Source organism: Ranitomeya variabilis, chromosome 4 (assembly GCF_051348905.1).
Source record: "Ranitomeya variabilis isolate aRanVar5 chromosome 4, aRanVar5.hap1, whole genome shotgun sequence".
Lineage (NCBI taxonomy): Eukaryota > Metazoa > Chordata > Amphibia > Anura > Dendrobatidae > Ranitomeya > Ranitomeya variabilis.
The window spans coordinates 296,584,918-296,604,576 of NC_135235.1; the positions used below are offsets into that span (position 1 = coordinate 296,584,918).

Sequence of the window (19,659 nt, forward strand, 5' to 3'; positions counted from 1 at the left end):
GAAACTCAAGTCCACAACACTTGGTGCAAATAATAAACGCAGCTTAGCAGTCTATAGGAAACTTCAGAGGAAAATGCAATCACGCAGAAAGTCTATGAAGCACAGTTATTCTTGAGGAAACTTGACATGAATAGATCCTTGACTTAGTCCAGACACAGATAGATATGCTATTAGGCAGTTAAAATCATATCTTAGCTCAACCAGGGAGGCCTGGTTAATAGTCTCAGGTTTTGCAGAGCAGAAACAGCTTACATGTCCAGCAAATGCAGATGGAAGTAACACGAGCAGCAGATGAAGGAGGATTACTGAACACTGGTGTATGCAGCAGGAACTCAGAGCAGAGTGGCAGGATCTCCAACACAGGTTCACAGGAGGAGGTGCAGGTGCAAGGCCAGGGAGTAATCAGGAGCTGGATGCAAAGCAGAATAATCTAGCACAGACTGAAGGCTGGGGTGTAGTTTTATAGCAGGAAGACAAGTGCACATGAGACCAAAGACGCCATGTTGGAAAAGGGCAGTAATGCACAAAAGGTAAAAAATGTTCAGAGTCCTGGCAGATAATAGCGTTTTAATAGAACATTATAATTTTATTAAAACTTTATTATAGTCACACATCAAGATTGTGTTTCTGTAATGTACATATCTACAGGTGGCACGCAGGGTGGTATGGGTGGCACGCGGCACACAAAAACCCAGTTAACATTACATGACATAGCATCATCATGACATAGACACATTAATGATAGAACTTTAGTAACGAGGTGGTATTTAAATCACAACAAGGTCATTTATAACAATGTTTGCCCCCTCCTAGTAAATTACTGGCACAACTGGTATTTCTACTTGGAGACTTGTAAAATAATTGCAACTGATGGTATATTTGTATTATAAAATGGCGTGTGGCAGTAAAGGCTCTTTCTATAGGAATTATTACTGTTTTGCCAAACTGCAAAATCCTATAAATGTCAACAGTGTCTGGACTAGGTGAAATGTGGAAATGTTACCAGGAATTGTTATGGAAAACCCTGCAGAGAGAAAATGACAGCGTCCGTGACCATGACAGCGACAGCACATTGTATTTTATGGGTTAATTGTATATTGTATGGTAAAAATACAAGGTTGTTATGAGGATGGCGATACCAAACTTGTAATTCAGAATTTTGGAGAAAAAAAAGGTATTTGTTGCCATTTTCTTAGACTTGTAACATTATTATTATTTGTCAGTAGTTCTTCTGTGTGAGATCATCTTTTTTTGTATGATGAGCTGCCATGTTTCTTTTAGGTAAATACAATGTTTTGCTAGTTTTTCCAATACCCAACTTTTCCAGTAACAGATAGGTTCTTCAATCGCGGTTACTTGTATCTGTTCCAGGAAACAGATACTTTGGAAAGTTTTCGTAAGTGCCCAACTTTTATACTGGGAAATATAGACTCATGTGTCATTGAGTCGCCCACCAGGGCTGTGGGGTACCCGGTACCGGGTACGGTATTCACAGGGGGATGTCACGGTGGCGACCCGGTCCATGGCCCTGGGCGCCCATGTAAAAGGGGAAATTGAATAAAGTTTATGTTTGTGACGCCACCTGTGGTATTCGGTCAGTGGGGACCAACGCTGCTTTAAGGGGTCCTCTGGGGTGATGTTATGGCAGCTAGATGGTGTAACTTCCCACTGGTGAGGTATATCCCCAGGGCAACCGGTGTGTAGATGGAAGATGGTGAATGGCACAGTAAAGAACGAGGACACAGGTTTGCAGTCTCTTTACCTGGTTTACTGAAGACTTCAGGCAGACACAGTCCAGGGTACCAGATCACAGGGCAGGCAGGGTCCGGCCGGCTTGGAAGCGAATCCAGAGACCCCTTTACCAGGTGGAGTTAAAAGCCTTCCTCTAGCGTGGTAGTGTTGTAGTTCCTTACTGCCTATGGCTTCACATAAAGTCCTCACATTTCTTCTCTCTGTCCCCCATATAGGATAGGACAATACCTGTATGACAGGTAACTCGAGCCTTTTTACAGGGACTCTATCACGCCCCGAGCTCTATGTGTTACTGTGTCTTCAGGTCTGTGTGGCAGACAGGTAACTTGCAATTCAGCTGTCCTGCCAGTTTCTGCTATGTGTCTTAGAGTCCCACAAAAGCCTCAGTGTTCCGGCTACCGGTGATCTGCGCTTCAGAAGGAGGCACAGCTGGTCTCCCCTGATATCTCCTCTCCTGTGCTTCGCTCTCCTGCACGCTCACTGAACGATGTCCTTTCCTTCTGTAAGTCCCTTTCTCCAGGGGCTGTAGTACTTCAGACTACACGGCCCCTTCAGAACCTCTGACACTATGTCGGTCTGCTCTCTTCTGTCTCTCTGACAATCTGACTGAAACTGACCCTAACTTTCCCTCCAAACCACAATATATATGCATATGCAGGGGAGTCACCTAGGAATAGGATCAAAATCTCTCCCTTGTGGCCTGGAGTGGGAACATGTTGTGTGTATGGTGATTACTTGATAAAAGATATCCTTCATCGCTTCCAAACATAAGATCACTCTCCGCGTGAGGAAAGCAATGTTACTGTGACGACCAGGACCCTGGGGCACCACATCAATATACCGAATGTTACCTACTTTTTTTTTTCACAGTATATAGGCATTTGCGTGTGACATGAAGCACTGTATTGAAAAGCAGGGGTAAGGCAATTTAAGAAATTATTTATTGGTTATCAGCTTAAGCTGTTAGGTGTTTTATTGTAATCAATTTAATAACTTTTATTATAAAAGTACTGCGGAAAATTTCTTAAAATAAGTTGTATTGTGTTTTTTTTATTATAAGCTATGAATTGGTTACGACATAGCACATATTTTCCCCTGATATGGAGCACTTAAGGGGTTAATTACATGTGCAAGATGCCTGAGGCAAGAAATATTTTCCGGAGAGGTCACACATAGAAGTTCTCCTCGACACTTCGACATTTGATAACTTGCACTGAAGCAGAGCAGATGATATTAGTATACAGATTGTACGGTGCTTCTCCTTTTAGGAGCCTGAAGTCCTTGGCAATTACTATCGAGAGGAAACCGGAAGTAGAAGAAGAAACAAACAAGAAAAAGCTGCCGGAATGTTGGGAATATTTGCTTCTCCGCTTTGTGTAATCTGTAGTTTTCTTGTCTTGTGTCTTCTGATATTTTTAGGAATCACTTGGTATGAAGCCTCAAAAGCAGAGTACCCCCCAGGGATTGCAAATCCTACATTTCTTCGGACATTGCATACATTTGCCACTGCCGCACTGATCGTGGTGAGTCCATAATTTGTTATTTGTTTTGCACTTGGACTTATTTGAACTTGTTCTCTCCACAATCTGTAATTCTACAAATCTCAAAATGCTCGTTACCTGCAGTTTGCTGTTACAAAAAGATGTTTAGGGTTTTATGAAATTCCATATCAGTATCTCAGAGATTTTGTGCTTTTTTTTATTATTTAGTATTTTTACCATTAAGTAGAGAAAATTTTTGTCATTAAAAATTGCAAGTAAAAGCAAAAATCATATAGTAATGCAATAGGGCAGGTAAAGGCATCGTTTACATAACCCCTACTGTGCTGTTCCTAAGGCACAATCTTTTTTTTTTTTCGGGCACTTCTTTATGATGCAGAAATAGTATAACTGGCTGCTGCCCTGTAATTGTATTCGGAGGAGTCCACAGTTCATTCTTTAATGGTTTTCAGTGAAGATACAATAAATAAATATCACAGGGCGTAACAGGTTAATGGGGCGTTCTGTAGGCATGATGCCAGTGAAGGGGCATCTATCGGATCTAACATTTTCCGCATCTAGTCACTGTTGGCCTTTTCAGGACAAGACTATTTTGGAACTTTAAGATTAACCTTTTTTTTATTGTCACATTACAAGAGCTATAACTTTTTGTATTACCTTCGATATAGCTGTATTCTCAGTGGCACCGTTCTGGAGTTCAAATCAATTTACTAACTTTTATTAAATCTTTCTGATAAAGAACCGAAAAATAGATCCACAGAATAAAGTATAAACCTTATTGTGTCGCACAGTGCGATTACGGTGATAGTAATTTTCTATAGTGTTATTACATTTGTACAATAAATACACTGTTTACAAAAAAACAACTCATTTTTCTCTCCGTAGAGTCGTACGTTTTATAGTTTTCAGTCCATGGGACTGAGTGAGGGCTTATTTTTTGCATACCAAAAAGGAGGTTGTTACAAATATGTTGGTGAACAAACCACAAATCTTCTGTGGATGGAGGTTTGCTCAAATCCTTCTGTCTCTCTTCATGTAATCCCACATAGACTCAATGATGTTGAGAATAGGGCTCTGTGAGGGCCTGTTAAGGTCACCTGTTGGGGTGGATCCATGAAGCCGCAACTCAGGGTAGACAAATGGACTACGGGCATTGGGACAGCTGGTTGTCAAGAATGTAGTTCGATAAGGACTCAGATAACTGGCAATGTGAACAGCAGACAAACTCTCAATACAGGACACATGGGAACCCAGAGGCAGAAGGACAGAAGTAGGAAGATGGCCGGTCTGAAGCAGTAACAGGTGTGTAGGTAATGTCAATAGTCTTCAATAACAATTCTGGATGTTCACAGAAGGTAATGAGTTAAGAGGCAACAGGTGCAGGTATTGCCAACAGACTTCAATCATAGATCAAGAAGCATAAGGCAAGGAATGAGTTAACCTGCTCAAATGATGAAGAGTTCACAGAAGTCAGAAGAAACAACAGGAACAGGGATGATTGAACCCGAACTGTAAAATTCGGGGTCCATACATCTAGCGTCCGGTTATGAATCCCGAGCACAGATTTTTAGAAAAAAAATTAAAAAAACACATGGAACAGCTCCTATTTTTGATAACAAGCACAGACAAAGCAGACAGCTGTGAGCTTTAGCCATCAGCTGTCTGCTTTATCTTGGCTAGTTATCAAAACTAGAAAGGCCCCCACGTTGTTTAAAAAATAAATAAATAAATTAAAGTTATAAAGTTAAAAAAAAATATTTACATGTGTAAAAAAATATAAAAAATTCCTAAATAAAGAATAAAAAAAAATATTGTTCCAATAAATACATTTCTTTATCTAAATAAAAAAACAAAACAATAAAAGTACACATATTTAGTATCGCCGAGTCCATAACGGCCCGACCTATAAAACTGTCCCACTAGTTAACCCCTTCAGTGAACACCATCACAAAAAAAACGAGGCAAAGAAAACCCACTTTATTATCATACCGCCGAACAAAAAGTGGAATAACACGCGATCAAAAAAAAGGATATAAATATCCATGGTATTGTTGAAAACTTCATCTTCTCCCGCAAAAAAACGAGCCGCCATATAGCGTTATCAGCAAAAAAATAAAAAAGTTATAGTCCTCAGAATAAAGCGATGCAAAAATAATTATTTTTTATATAAAATAGTTTTTATCGTATAAAAGCGCCGAAACATTAAAAAAATATATAAATGAGGTATCGCTGTAATCGTACTGACCCGAAGAATAAAACTGCTTTATCAATTTTACCAAAACGCAAAACGGTATAAACCCCCCCGCCCAAAAGAAATTCATGAATAGCTGGTTTTTGGTCATTCTGCCTCACAAAAATCGGAATAAAAAGCGATAAAAAAATGTCACGTGCCCGAAAATGGTTCCAATAAAAACGTCAACTCGTCCCACAAAAAACAAGACCTCACATGACTCTGTTGACCAAAATATGGAAAAATTATAGCTCTCAAAATGTGGAGACGCAAAAACTATTTTTTTGCAATAAAAAGCATCTTTTAGTGTGTGACAGCTGCCAATCATAAAAATCCGCTAAAAAACCTGCTATAAAAGTAAATCAAACCCCTCTTCAACACCTCCTTAGTTAGGGAAAAATAATAAAATTTAAAAAATGTATTTCCATTTTCCCGTTAGGGTTAGGGCTAGGGTTAGGGCTAGGGTTAGGGCTAGGGTTAGGGTTGGGGCTAAAGTTAGGGTTGGGGCTAGGGTTGGGGTTGGGGCTAGTGTTGTGAATTAGACTTTTTTGGCTCCCTCTTGTGGTCACTAGTGATATGACTCTGGGATTGTCTTTCCTCAGTTTGGCACCCACCTGGGTCGTTAGTCCAGGGGTGTTGCTATATAAACTTCCTGAATTCTTTTCTGTTTGCTCCTGTCTGCTGGTCCTGGATCTTGCAAAATTAAGCTAAGTCCTGCTTCTTTGTTTTTTGGTTATTTGCATTGCTCTGATTTTTTTGTCCAGCTTGCACTAAATGTGATTCCTGATTTTGCTGGAAGCTCTAGGGGGCTGGTATTCTCCCCCCGGGCCGTTAGACGGTTCGGGGGTTCTTGAATATCCAGCGTGGATATTTTTGATAGGGTTTTTGCTGACCGTATAAGTCATCTTACTATATTCTGCTATTAGTCAGTGGGCCTCTCTTTGCTAAATACCTAGTTCATTCTTACGTTTGTCTTCTCTTCTTACCTCACCGTTATTATTTGTTGGGGGCTTGTATCCAACTTTTGGGGTCTTTTCTCTGGAGGCAAGAAAGGTCTATCTTTTCCCTTCTAGGGTTAGTTAGTTCTCCGGCTGGCGCGAGACGTCTAGAACCAACGTAGGCACGTTCCCTGGCTGCTGCTATTTGTGGTGCTAGGATTAGATATACGGTCAGCCCAGTTACCACTGCCCTATGAGCTGTTTTTTTGTGTTTGCAGACTTGGTATTTACTTTTGAGACCCTCTGCCATTGGGGTCATAACAGTATGCCAGGCCAAAGTTGAATGTTTAATGCATTGCAGAAGTGGGATTATAAGAAAGGAAATCCTGAGTTTTGTTTTGTTTTTTGTTTTTTTCCTCTCTTTCTTCCTCCCCTTTACCTCTGAGTGGCTTGAGCTTGCTGCAGACATGAATGTCCAGACCTTGATTACAAGTGTAGATCAGCTTGCTGCTCGTGTGCAGGGCATACAAGATTTTGTTACCAGTAGTCCAATGTCTGAACCTAAAATACCTATTCCTGAACTGTTCTCTGGAGACCGATTTAAGTTTAGGAATTTCAAGAATAATTGTAAATTGTTTCTATCTCTGAGACCCCGTTCATCTGGAGACTCAGCTCAGCAAGTTAAAATTGTTATCTCTTTCTTATGGGGCGACCCTCAGGATTGGGCTTTCTCGCTAGCGCCAGGAGATCCGGCATTGGCAAATATTGATGCGTTTTTTCTGGCGCTCGGATTGCTTTACGAGGAACCCAATCTTGAAATTCAGGCAGAAAAAGCCTTGCTGGCTATTTCTCAGGGCCAGGATGAAGCTGAAGTGTATTGCCAAAAATTTCGGAAATGGTCCGTGCTTACTCAGTGGAATGAGTGTGCTCTGGCCGCAAATTTCAGAAATGGCCTTTCTGAAGCCATTAAGAATGTGATGGTGGGTTTCTCCATTCCTACAAGTTTGAATGATTCCATGGCGCTGGCTATTCAAATTGACCGGCGTTTGCGGGAGCGCAAAGCTGCTAATCCTCTGGTGGTGTTGTCTGAACAAACACCTGATTTAATGCAATGTGGTAGAATTCAGACTAGAAATGAACGGAAAAATCATAGACGTCAGAATGGGTTGTGTTTTTACTGTGGTGATTCTACACATGTTATATCAGCATGCTCTAAACGCATAACAAGGGTTGTTAGTCCTGTCGCCATTGGTAATTTGCAACCTAAATTTATTTTGTCTGTGACTTTAATTTGCTCATTGTCCTCCTACCCTGTTATGGCGTTTGTGGATTCAGGTGCTGCTCTGAGTCTTATGGATCTGTCATTTGCCAAGCGCTGTGGTTTTGTTCTTGAGCCGTTGGTAAATCCTATCCCTCTTAGAGGTATTGATGCTACGCCATTGGCGGAAAATAAACCGCAGTTTTGGACACAGGTAACCATGTGCATGACTCCTGAACATCGGGAGGTGATTCCTTTTCTTGTTCTGCATAAAATGCATGATTTGGTCGTTTTGGGTCTGCCATGGTTACAGACCCATAATCCAGTCTTGGATTGGAAGGCAATGTCTGTGTCAAGTTGGGGCTGTCAGGGAATTCATGGTGATTCCCCGCCGGTGTCTATTGCTTCCTCTACTCCTTTGGAAGTTCCTGAGTATTTGTCTGATTATCAGGATGTATTCAGCGAGTCCAGGTCCAGTGCTCTGCCTCCTCATAGGGACTGTGACTGCGCTATAGATTTGATTCCAGGTAGTAAATTTCCTAAGGGAAGATTATTTAATCTGTCTGTACCTGAGCATACCGCAATGCGTTCGTATATCAAGGAATCTCTGGAGAAGGGGCATATCCGTCCATCCTCTTCCCCTCTTGGTGCGGGATTCTTTTTTGTGGCCAAGAAGGACGGATCTTTGAGACCTTGTATTGACTATCGGCTTCTGAATAAAATCACTGTTAAATTTCAGTATCCTTTGCCTCTGTTGTCGGACTTGTTTGCCCGGATTAAAGGTGCCAAGTGGTTCACCAAGATAGATCTTCGTGGTGCGTACAACCTGGTGCGCATTAAGCAAGGAGATGAATGGAAAACTGCATTTAATACGCCCGAAGGTCATTTTGAGTACTTGGTGATGCCTTTTGGGCTCTCTAATGCTCCTTCAGTGTTTCAGTCCTTTATGCATGATATTTTCCGGAAGTATCTGGATAAATTTATGATTGTTTATCTGGATGATATTCTGTTTTTTTCTGATGATTGGGACTCGCATGTAGAGCAGGTCAGGATGGTGTTTCAGGTTTTGCGTGAGAATGCTTTGTTTGTTAAGGGCTCAAAGTGTCTCTTTGGAGTACAGAAGGTTCCCTTTTTGGGTTTTATTTTTTCCCCTTCTGCGGTGGAGATGGACCCAGTCAAGGTCCGAGCTATTCATGATTGGACTCAACCCACGTCAGTTAAGAGTCTTCAGAAGTTCTTGGGTTTTGCTAACTTCTACCGTCGTTTTATCGCTAACTTTTCTAGCGTTGTTAAACCTTTGACGGATATGACCAAGAAAGGTTCAGATGTTTCTAACTGGGCTCCTGCAGCCGTGGAAGCTTTCCAAGAGTTGAAGCGCCGGTTTACTTCGGCGCCTGTTTTGTGCCAGCCTGATGTCTCACTTCCCTTTCAGGTTGAAGTGGATGCTTCTGAGATTGGGGCAGGGGCCGTTTTGTCGCAGAGAGGCCCTGGTTGCTGTGTAATGAGACCATGTGCTTTTTTCTCTAGGAAGTTTTCGCCTGCTGAGCGGAATTATGATGTTGGCAATCGGGAGTTGTTGGCCATGAAGTGGGCATTTGAGGAGTGGCGTCATTGGCTTGAGGGTGCTAAGCATCGTGTGGTGGTCTTGACTGATCACAAAAATCTGATGTATCTCGAGTCTGCTAAACGCCTGAATCCTAGACAGGCCCGTTGGTCATTGTTTTTCTCCCGTTTTGACTTTGTGGTCTCGTATTTACCAGGTTCAAAGAATGTGAAGGCTGATGCTCTTTCAAGGAGCTTTGTGCCTGACTCTCCTGGAGTCGCAGAACCAGTTGGTATTCTTAAAGAGGGAGTTATTTTGTCAGCCATTTCTCCGGATTTGCGACGTGTGTTGCAGAGATTTCAGGCTGGTAGACCTGACTCTTGTCCACCTGACAGACTGTTTGTTCCTGATAAGTGGACCAGCAGAGTCATTTCCGAGGTTCATTCCTCGGTGTTGGCAGGGCATCCAGGAATTTTTGGCACCAGAGATTTGGTGGCTAGGTCCTTTTGGTGGCCTTCCTTGTCACGGGATGTGCGGTCTTTTGTGCAGTCCTGTGGGACTTGTGCTCGAGCTAAGCCTTGCTGTTCTCGTGCCAGCGGGTTGCTCTTGCCCTTGCCTGTCCCGAAGAGGCCTTGGACACACATTTCCATGGATTTCATTTCAGATCTTCCGGTGTCTCAGGGCATGTCTGTCATCTGGGTGGTATGTGATCGCTTTTCCAAGATGGTCCATTTGGTATCTTTGCCTAAGCTGCCTTCCTCTTCCGATCTGGTTCCTTTGTTCTTTCAGAATGTGGTTCGTTTGCACGGCATTCCTGAGAATATTGTGTCTGACAGAGGATCCCAGTTTGTTTCCAGGTTCTGGCGATCCTTTTGTGCTAAGATGGGCATTGATTTGTCGTTTTCGTCTGCCTTTCATCCTCAGACTAATGGACAAACGGAGCGAACTAATCAGACTCTGGAGGCTTATTTGAGGTGTTTTGTTTCTGCTGATCAGGATGATTGGGTGACCTTCTTGCCGTTGGCTGAGTTTGCCCTTAATAATCGGGCTAGTTCCGCTACTTTGGTTTTGCCATTTTTCTGCAACTCTGGTTTCCATCCTCGTTTTTCCTCGGGACATGTGGAGCCTTCTGACTGTCCTGGGGTAGATTCCGTGGTGGATAGGTTGCAGCAGATTTGGAATCATGTGGTGGACAACTTAAAGTTGTCACAGGAGAAGGCTCAGCGTTTTGCCAACCGCCGCCGCGGTGTGGGTCCCCGACTTCGTGTTGGGGATTTGGTGTGGCTGTCTTCTCGATTTGTTCCTATGAAGGTCTCCTCTCCTAAATTTAAGCCTCGCTTCATCGGTCCTTACAAGATATTGGAAATCCTTAATCCTGTGTCCTTTCGCTTGGATCTTCCGGTGTCGTTTGCCATTCACAACGTGTTCCATAGGTCTTTGTTGCGGCGGTACGTTGTACCTGTGGTTCCTTCTGTTGAGCCTCCTGCTCCGGTGTTGGTTGAGGGCGAGTTGGAGTATGTGGTGGAGAAGATCTTGGATTCTCGCCTCTCCAGGCGGAGGCTTCAGTATCTGGTCAAGTGGAAGGGCTATGGTCAGGAGGATAATTCCTGGGTGGTTTCCTCTGATGTGCATGCGGCCGATTTAGTTTGTGCCTTTCACGCTGCTCATCCTGATCGCCCTGGTGGTCTTGGTGAGGGTTCGGTGACCCCTCCTTAAAGGGGGGTACTGTTGTGAATTAGACTTTTTTGGCTCCCTCTTGTGGTCACTAGTGATATGACTCTGGGATTGTCTTTCCTCAGTTTGGCACCCACCTGGGTCGTTAGTCCAGGGGTGTTGCTATATAAACTTCCTGAATTCTCAGTCTGGTGCCTGGCATCGTTGTAATCAGTTCCTTTCTGTTTGCTCCTGTCTGCTGGTCCTGGATCTTGCAAAATTAAGCTAAGTCCTGCTTCTTTGTTTTTTGGTTATTTGCATTGCTCAGATTTTTTTGTCCAGCTTGCACTAAATGTGATTCCTGATTTTGCTGGAAGCTCTAGGGGTCTGGTATTCTCCCCCCGGGCCGTTAGACGGTTCGGGGGTTCTTGAATATCCAGCGTGGATATTTTTGATAGGGTTTTTGCTGACCGTATAAGTCATCTTACTATATTCTGCTATTAGTCAGTGGGCCTCTCTTTGCTAAATACCTAGTTCATTCTTACGTTTGTCTTTTCTTCTTACCTCACCGTTATTATTTGTTGGGGGCTTGTATCCAACTTTTGGGGTCTTTTCTCTGGAGGCAAGAAAGGTCTATCTTTTCCCTTCTAGGGTTAGTTAGTTCTCCGGCTGGCGCGAGACGTCTAGAACCAACGTAGGCACGTTCCCCGGCTGCTGCTATTTGTGGTGCTAGGATTAGATATACGGTCAGCCCAGTTACCACTGCCCTATGAGCTGTTTTTTTGTGTTTGCAGACTTGGTATTTACTTTTGAGACCCTCTGCCATTGGGGTCATAACAGGCTAGGGTTAGGGTTGGGGCTAGTGTTGGGGCTAGGGTTAGGGCTAGGGCTACAGTTAGGGTTGGGGCTAAAGTTAGGGTTAGGGTTGGGCTAAAGTTAGGGTTAGGGTTGGGGCTAAAATTAGGGTTAGGATTACATTTACAGTTGGGATTAGGGTTGGGATTAGGGTAAGGGGTGTGTCAGGGTTAGGGGTGTGGTTGGGGTTACCGTTGGGATTAGGGTTAGGGGTGTGTTTGGATTAGGGTTTCAGTTAGAATTGGGGGGTTTCCACTATTTAGGCACATCAGGGGCTCTCCAAACCCAACATGGCGTCCGATCTCAATTCCAGCCAATTCTGCGTTGAAAAAGTAAACCAGTGCTCCTTCCCTTCCGAGCTCTCCCGTGCACCCAAACAGGGGTTTACCCCAACATATGGGGTATCAGCGTACTCAGGACACATTGGACAACAATCTTTGGGGTAAAATTTCTCCTGTTACCCTTGGGAAAATACAAAACTGGGGGCTAAAATATAATTTTTGTGGAGAAAAAAGATTTTTTATTTTCACAGCTCTGCTTTATTAACTGTAGTGAAACATTTGGGGTTCAAAGTTGTCACAACACATCTAGATAAGTTCCTTGGGGGGTCTAGTTTCCAATATGGGGGTCACTTGTGGGGGGTTTCTACTGTTTAGGTGCATCAGGGGCTCTGCAAATGCAACGTGATGCCTGCAGACCAATCCATCTAAGTATGCATTCCAAATGGCGCTCCTTCCCTTCCGAGCTCTGCCATGCGCCCAAACGGTGGTTCCGCCCACATATGGGGTATCACCGTACTCGGGGTAAATTGGACAACAACTTTTGGTGTCCAATTTCTCCTGTTACCCTTGGGAAAATACAAAACTGGGGGCTAAAAAACAATTTTTGTGGAAAAAAAAAGAATTTTTATTTTCACTGCTCTGCGTTACAAACTTCTGTGAAGCACTTGGTGAGTCAAGGTGCTTACCACACATCTAGATAAGTTCCTTAGGGGGTCTACTTTCCAAAATGGTGTCACTTGTGGGGGGTTTCAATGTTTAGGCACATCAGGGGCTCTCCAAACGCGACATTGCGTCCTATCTCAATTCCAGTCAATTTTGCATTGAAAAGTCAAATGGCGCTCCTTCCCTTCCGAGCTCTGCCGTGTGCCCAAACAGTGGTTTACCCCCGCATATGGGGTATCAGCGTACTCAGGACAAATTGCACAACAACTTTTAGGGTCCAATTTCTCCTGTTACCCTTGGGAAAATAAAACAAATTGGAGCTGAAGTAAATATTTTGTGAAAAAAAATTAAATGTTCATTTTTTTTTTAAACATTCCAAAAATTCCTGTGAAACACCTGAAGGGTTAATAATCTTCTTGAATGTGGTTTTGAGCACCTTGAGGGGTGCAGTTTTTAGAATGGTGTCACACTTAACATAGTAACATAGTAACATAGTTAGTAAGGCCGAAAAAAGACATTTGTCCATCCAGTTCAGCCTATATTCCTATATTCCATCATAATAAATCCCCAGATCTACATCCTTCTACAGAACCTAATAATTGTATGATACAATATTGTTCTGCTCCAGGAAGACATCCAGGCCTCTCTTGAACCCCTCGACTGAGTTCGCCATCACCACCTCCTCAGGCAAGCAATTCCAGATTCTCACTGCCCTAACAGTAAAGAATCCTCTTCTATGTTGGTGGAAAAACCTTCTCTCCTCCAGACGCAAAGAATGCCCCCTTGTGCCCGTCACCTTCCTTGGTATAAACAGATCCTCAGCGAGATATTTGTATTGTCCCCTTATATACTTATACATGGTTATTAGATCGCCCCTCAGTCGTCTTTTTTCTAGACTAAATAATCCTAATTTCGCTAATCTATCTGGGTATTGTAGTTCTCCCATCCCCTTTATTAACTTTGTTGCCCTCCTTTGTACTCTCTCTAGTTCCATTATATCCTTCCTGAGCACCGGTGCCCAAAACTGGACACAGTACTCCATGTGCGGTCTAACTAGGGATTTGTACAGAGGCAGTATAATGCTCTCATCATGTGTATCCAGGCCTCTTTTAATGCACCCCATGATCCTGTTTGCCTTGGCAGCTGCTGCCTGGCACTGGCTGCTCCAGGTAAGTTTATCATTAACTAGGATCCCCAAGTCCTTCTCCCTGTCAGATTTACCCAGTGGTTTCCCGTTCAGTGTGTAATGGTGATATTGATTCCTTCTTCCCATGTGTATAACCTTACATTTATCATTGTTAAACCTCATCTGCCACCTTTCAGCCCAAGTTTCCAACTTATCCAGATCCATCTGTAGCAGAATACTATCTTCTCTTGTATTAACTGCTTTACATAGTTTTGTATCATCTGCAAATATCAATATTTTACTGTGTAAACCTTCTACCAGATCATTAATGAATATGTTGAAGAGAACAGGTCCCAATACCGACCCCTGCGGTACCCCACTGGTCACAGCGACCCAGTTAGAGACTATACCATTTATAACCACCCTCTGCTACCTATCATTAAGCCAGTTACTAACCCATTTACACACATTTTCCCCCAGACCAAGCATTCTCATTTTGTGTACCAACCTCTTGTGCGGCACGGTATCAAACGCTTTGGAAAAATCGAGATATACCACGTCCAATGACTCACCGTGGTCTAGCCTATAGCTTACCTCTTCATAAAAACTGATTAGATTGGTTTGACATGAGCGATTTCTCATAAACCCATGCTGATGTGGAGTTAAACAGTTATTCTCATTGAGATAATCCAGAATAACATCCTTCAGAAACCCTTCAAATATTTTACCAACAGTAGAGGTTAGACTTACTGGCCTATAATTTCCAGGTTCACTTTTAGAGCCCTTTTTGAATATTGGCACCACATTTGCTATGCGCCAGTCCTGCGGAACAGACCCCGTCGCTATAGAGTCCCTAAAAATAAGAAATAATGGTTTATCTATTACATTACTTAGTTCTCTTAGTACTCGTGGGTGTATGCCATCCGGACCCGGAGATTTATCTATTTTAATCTTATTTAGCCGGTTTCGCACCTCTTCTTGGGTTAGATTGGTGACCCTTAATATAGGGTTTTCATTGTTTCTTGGGATTTCACCTAGCATTTCATTTTCCACCGTGAATACCGTGGAGAAGAAGGTCACACTCTATCATATAGACCCCTCCAAAATTGTGCTTATGTAAAGTAGACATGTGGGAAATGTTACTTATTAAGTATTTTGTGTAACATATCTCTGTGATTTAAGGGCTTAAAAATTCAAAGTTGGAAAATTGCAAAATTTTCAAAATTTTCGCCAAATTTCCATGTTTTTTCACAAATAAACGCAGGTAATATCAAATAAATTTTACCACTATCATGAAGTACAATATGTCACGAAAAAACAGTGTCAGATTTATCAGGATCCGTTGAAGCGTTCCAGAGTTATAACCTCATAAAGGGACAGTGGTCAGAATTGTAAAAATTGGCCCGGTCATTAACGTGCAAACCACCCTTGGGGGTAATGGGGTTAAATCACTTCCCTGTCGCCCCATTCAAAATAAAAAAATTTAAAAAAAATCAAACATACACATATTTGGTATCGCCACGTTCAGAATCGCCTTATCTATCAATAAAAAAAGGATTAACCTGATCGCTAAATGGCGTAGCAAGAAAAAAATTAAAAATGCCAGAATTACATTTTTTTGGTCGCCGCGACATTGCATTAAAAAGCAGTAACGGGCGATCAAAAGAACGTATCTGCACCAAAATGGTATCATTAAAAACGTCAGCTCGGCACCCAAAAAATAAGCCCTCACCCGACCCCAGATCACGAAAAAATGGAGACGCTATGGATAACGGAAAATTGCACAAATTTTTTATTTTTTTTTTAAGCAAAGTTTGGAATTTTTTTCTACTGCTTAGATGATAATAATAATAATAATAATAATAATAATAATAATAATCTTTATTTTTATAAAAAAATAACCTAGACATGTTTGGTGTCTATAAACTCATAATGACCTGAAGAATCATATTGGCAGGTCAGTTTTAGCATTTAGCGAACCTAGCAGAAAACAAACAAAAAACAAAAAAACTTGTCCCGCAAAAAAATAAGCCCTTACATGGCCATATTGATGAAAAAATTAAAAAGTTAAAGTTATGGCTCTGGGAAGAAGGGGAGTGAAAAACGAAAACACAAAACCAGAAAAAGCTGGGGTCATTGAGGGGTTAATTAAAAATAAATACAGGAAGTTTCAATGGTAATCCAATAGTGAAATGTCCCATGACACCCATCGAATCCTATGGAGTCTCGTGAGAAAGTTCTCAGAATGAGACTTCATAGGCACTGAAATTGTCACTCTTCTGCCTGCTGCTGCCCCCAAGTAGCCCTATTGGGCCTCTTTCTCAGAGCGAGGCTCAATAGGGTTAGTCGCAATCAATGGCAGTCAGGAGTGTGAGAATTTCTGTGCCTGTCGCTGATATTCCATGATGGATAAGTATCTGCCTATATTTCTTAGCATTGACAACACCTTTAATCCTGACTAAATCCTCAACTCCATTTGCTAACATGTAGTCTCAGACTTACAGTTAACCTTCAACATGCTTCATGATATTTCACATTTTGACTCAACAGTCCAGCGCACCTGCTGTCATTTTCCTGCAGTTCTTGTGTTTTCTTGCCTTGTTGAGCCACTTGGTATTGAGTCCATGTAGAAGGTATGGTTTTTGGGTGCAATTCTTCCATGAAGACCACTTCTGTAGCAGGGTCCCACTGGTTGCTGCCAGTTCTGAGCTGATGGCAATACTGGACATCTTCTGATCTTCAAGGGAAGTAAGCATGATGTGTCTTTCATCTACTAAGTTTCCTTGGCCAACCACTGCACCTAGAGTTCTCAGTGTTGCCTATTTTTCAGTGTCCTGAGTGCCGAGAAATACAGGCAGTAAGTTACCCATCTGTCATGATTCCTCCGCTCAGTGAATGATTGCTATTATGTTCTGTGGAAACTGTCTTGCTGAGCTGTTGGTGCCTTGATTGACAGCTCTGCTGTCCAATCTGTCACTGGGATGTGCGGGACTTTCTCGGGTGTTCAGTGTTCTGCTGATCGCATAGCTACTTAACTGAGCTGTCCGCCCATGATCCCTGCTAGACATAGTTTGTGCTTCTTGTTGAGTTTTGCTTGATTCTGTTGCTCTGAGTTCTGATCTTCTGCTGCCTGACCCTTTGGACTATATTCTGGCTATCCCTTTGTCTTGTCCCTTGGCTTTTGATCTGCTATCTCTTGTTATTGACCCTGGACTGTGACCCGACTTACGCCTTCCTCTTTTCCCTTGGTTATCTACGTACTCTCTTGATATTGACGCCGGAACGTTTGACTCTTCTGCCTCACGGCCTATCCGTCAGTAATGTCTAGCATCACACCATCCTTCACTTCCATCATGGAGGTATCTGATCGACTCCAAATTTATTTTGCAGCAGTACAACAACCTCAAACATACGGCCAATGTCATTGAAAATTATTTTCAGTGTAAAGAAGAACAAGGAGTCCTGGTAGTGATGATACGGCCTCACAGAGCCCTGATCTCACCATCATCTAGGCTGTCTGGGATTATAAGAAGAGACAGAAGGATTTAGGCACGCCAACATCCACAGAAGATCTGTGGTTAGTTCTCCAAGATATTTGTAACAACCTGCCTTCAGACTTCCTCTAAAAACTGTGTGCAGGTGACAAATGTATCTAGAAGAATTTGATGTTGTTATGAAAGCAAAAGGTGGTCCTTCAAAATATTGATGTGACTTAGATTTCTCTTTTGTGCGTTCACTTTGCATTTTGTTACTTTATAAAAAAAATAAACTATTAATGCTTCAATTTGTTAAAGCATTCTTACCTTGCAGCATTTTTTCCACCCCTGCCTAAAACTGTTGCACAGCAGTATACATTAATATTCAACAGCTGCACAATGATTTTTATAAGTGCATTTAATCACCACTTGCTTGTCGATAACAAACTCTTGAAGGACCTACAGTATGGAAAATCCCTTTAAGATTTTTTTTTTATACACTATAGGCAACAACTCTTGATAAACTTGGAATATGTAGCTTTGAAGGTTTTTTTCGTTTTCTCCAAAAATCATTTGTATCTACGGTGAAGGATGATCCAGAAGTCTTCAAGAAAGACTTACAATTTGGAGGAGTGCCGGTGAGGGTCTACCAGCCCCGATCTCCTTCACTTGGTGGCAGAAAAGGAGTCATGTTCTTTCATGGAGGAGGATTCTTGTCTGGAAGTATTGGTAAGAAAATCAATGCTGTGGTTTAAAGATTGATCCATTTTGTGAAGAGCTGACTTTGTCTTATCATTTGTTGAATGGCTCCTGCACACAATAGCGCATGATTAGGTCCATGGAGGATTTATCTCCTGCATATTTTTGGTAGCAACAAAATGTGAACAAAATGGTGCAGACTCCACTGCGGATTTAGCTGCAGAATTTAGAAATATTGCAGAAATGGTGGCATTCGTGGTGAAATTTCTTCAGCATAAATTGACATGCTGTCGATGTCGTAGGCGCAACAATGGCCCATTTATGCTGTGGATTTTCTCTGCAGCAAGTAGATGAGATTTCGTAACGTCATCCCCGATGTTGCCAGCTTTCAGATCTTATGGCTCTATTTTGGAAGGCTCTATAACAGAGAAAACGAGGTATAAGTCCATCAGGGAATCCACGCACCATTTTACAAGTCGCATGCACCAGGTTCTGTTGGGTATGGAGCACCCGCCAGGGCCGTGAGGTAGTCAGGCCGGGTCCGACGATTCTTACAGGGATGTGTCGCAGCAGCAGTGACCCGGTCCATGGCCCTGGGCATCCAATAAAAGAGTCAATGTAATGAAAGGGGAATTGTTCGTGACGCCACCTGTGGTACTCGGCAATAAAGGTGTTAGCCGATGCTGCTTCAGAGTCTGCTAGGGCTGGTGGTGATGCAGCAGAGTTGGTATAGCTCTCCACAGGTAGAGCTAGACCCCACGGCAACTGTATGGTATAAAATGTGATGGTGAATGTGGTAGGCTGGGCAGGTGTTGTAGAAATAACGCAAAGGACACAGTAAGGTGCAGTTTCCACTTTTACTCACAGTTCTCCAGTTCACACACATCAGCCTGATTCTGTGTTCTTCAGGTTAGTGGTCCAAAAAACTCCCAGGCAAATTGGGATGCGCCTTTCCAGGACTCCTTTCGTATGCCTTTGTCTGGTTGTCTCACTACATTGGCATTCCTCTTCTCCTGCCCAGCGCCTTACCCACAGTGTCCCAAGCCAGCAGCCATGAACCTGGTTGGGCGACGTCCTCTGATTCCCCTGGATTCTATACAGCTGAGACCTGGTCCCTCCACGTCTGTATGTGGGCCCCACGGGTGGCTTCTGCACTACACGTGCCCCTAGGACCCCTTCTGTCCTCCCGGGAGCTTCCTTCTGTCTCTCCCTCACACTTCTCTCTTCTAGCTATCAGGAGCTGCAGACCCTCAAGTCTGCTCAGCTCCACTACTCTCACAATCTGCCTGACTCAAGCCTCCTATGCTCCTCACCTACTCTACCTACTCCACCCACTCCCCAACACCCTTTCCTATCCAGCCTGGGATGAGGACATCCTCCCATAGGGTACGCCCAGGTGCCCCAACTGAACTGGTGTGTGTTGGATGTGAGTGTTAGAGTCCTGGGTAGTGCTCCCTCCTTACCTGAGGGTGGGATACCACACCTCTGGGTGAGGTGCAGTACCTCTATGGCGACTGGATCCCAGGGGCGCCACAGATGCATGAACCATAATCCTAAAAATGCTAAAGACGGCATATGGGATAGCTGTTGGCCAATGACTCTTTCAACCAAAAAATAATTCTCTATTCTCCACCAGAATGCTCAGCTTGGCTAATAGTGTATATCCACTTCAATGGTACAGTTCAT

The 19,659-nt window shown here is 42.9% G+C and overlaps 1 protein-coding gene across 1 annotated transcript in view; it reads left to right on the forward strand.

Annotated features, from left to right (window-relative positions):
* The first annotated feature begins 2,976 nt into the window (after positions 1–2,976).
* DHRS3 (dehydrogenase/reductase 3) overlaps positions 2,977–19,659 on the forward strand; it is a 111,816-nt gene continuing 95,133 nt past the window's right edge. Inside the window, exons 1-2 of the mRNA XM_077250271.1 lie at positions 2,977–3,275; positions 17,781–18,003. Coding sequence (XP_077106386.1) covers positions 3,099–3,275; positions 17,781–18,003 — 400 coding nt within the window. The 5' untranslated portion in view covers positions 2,977–3,098. The remainder of the gene's footprint in view (positions 3,276–17,780; positions 18,004–19,659) is intronic.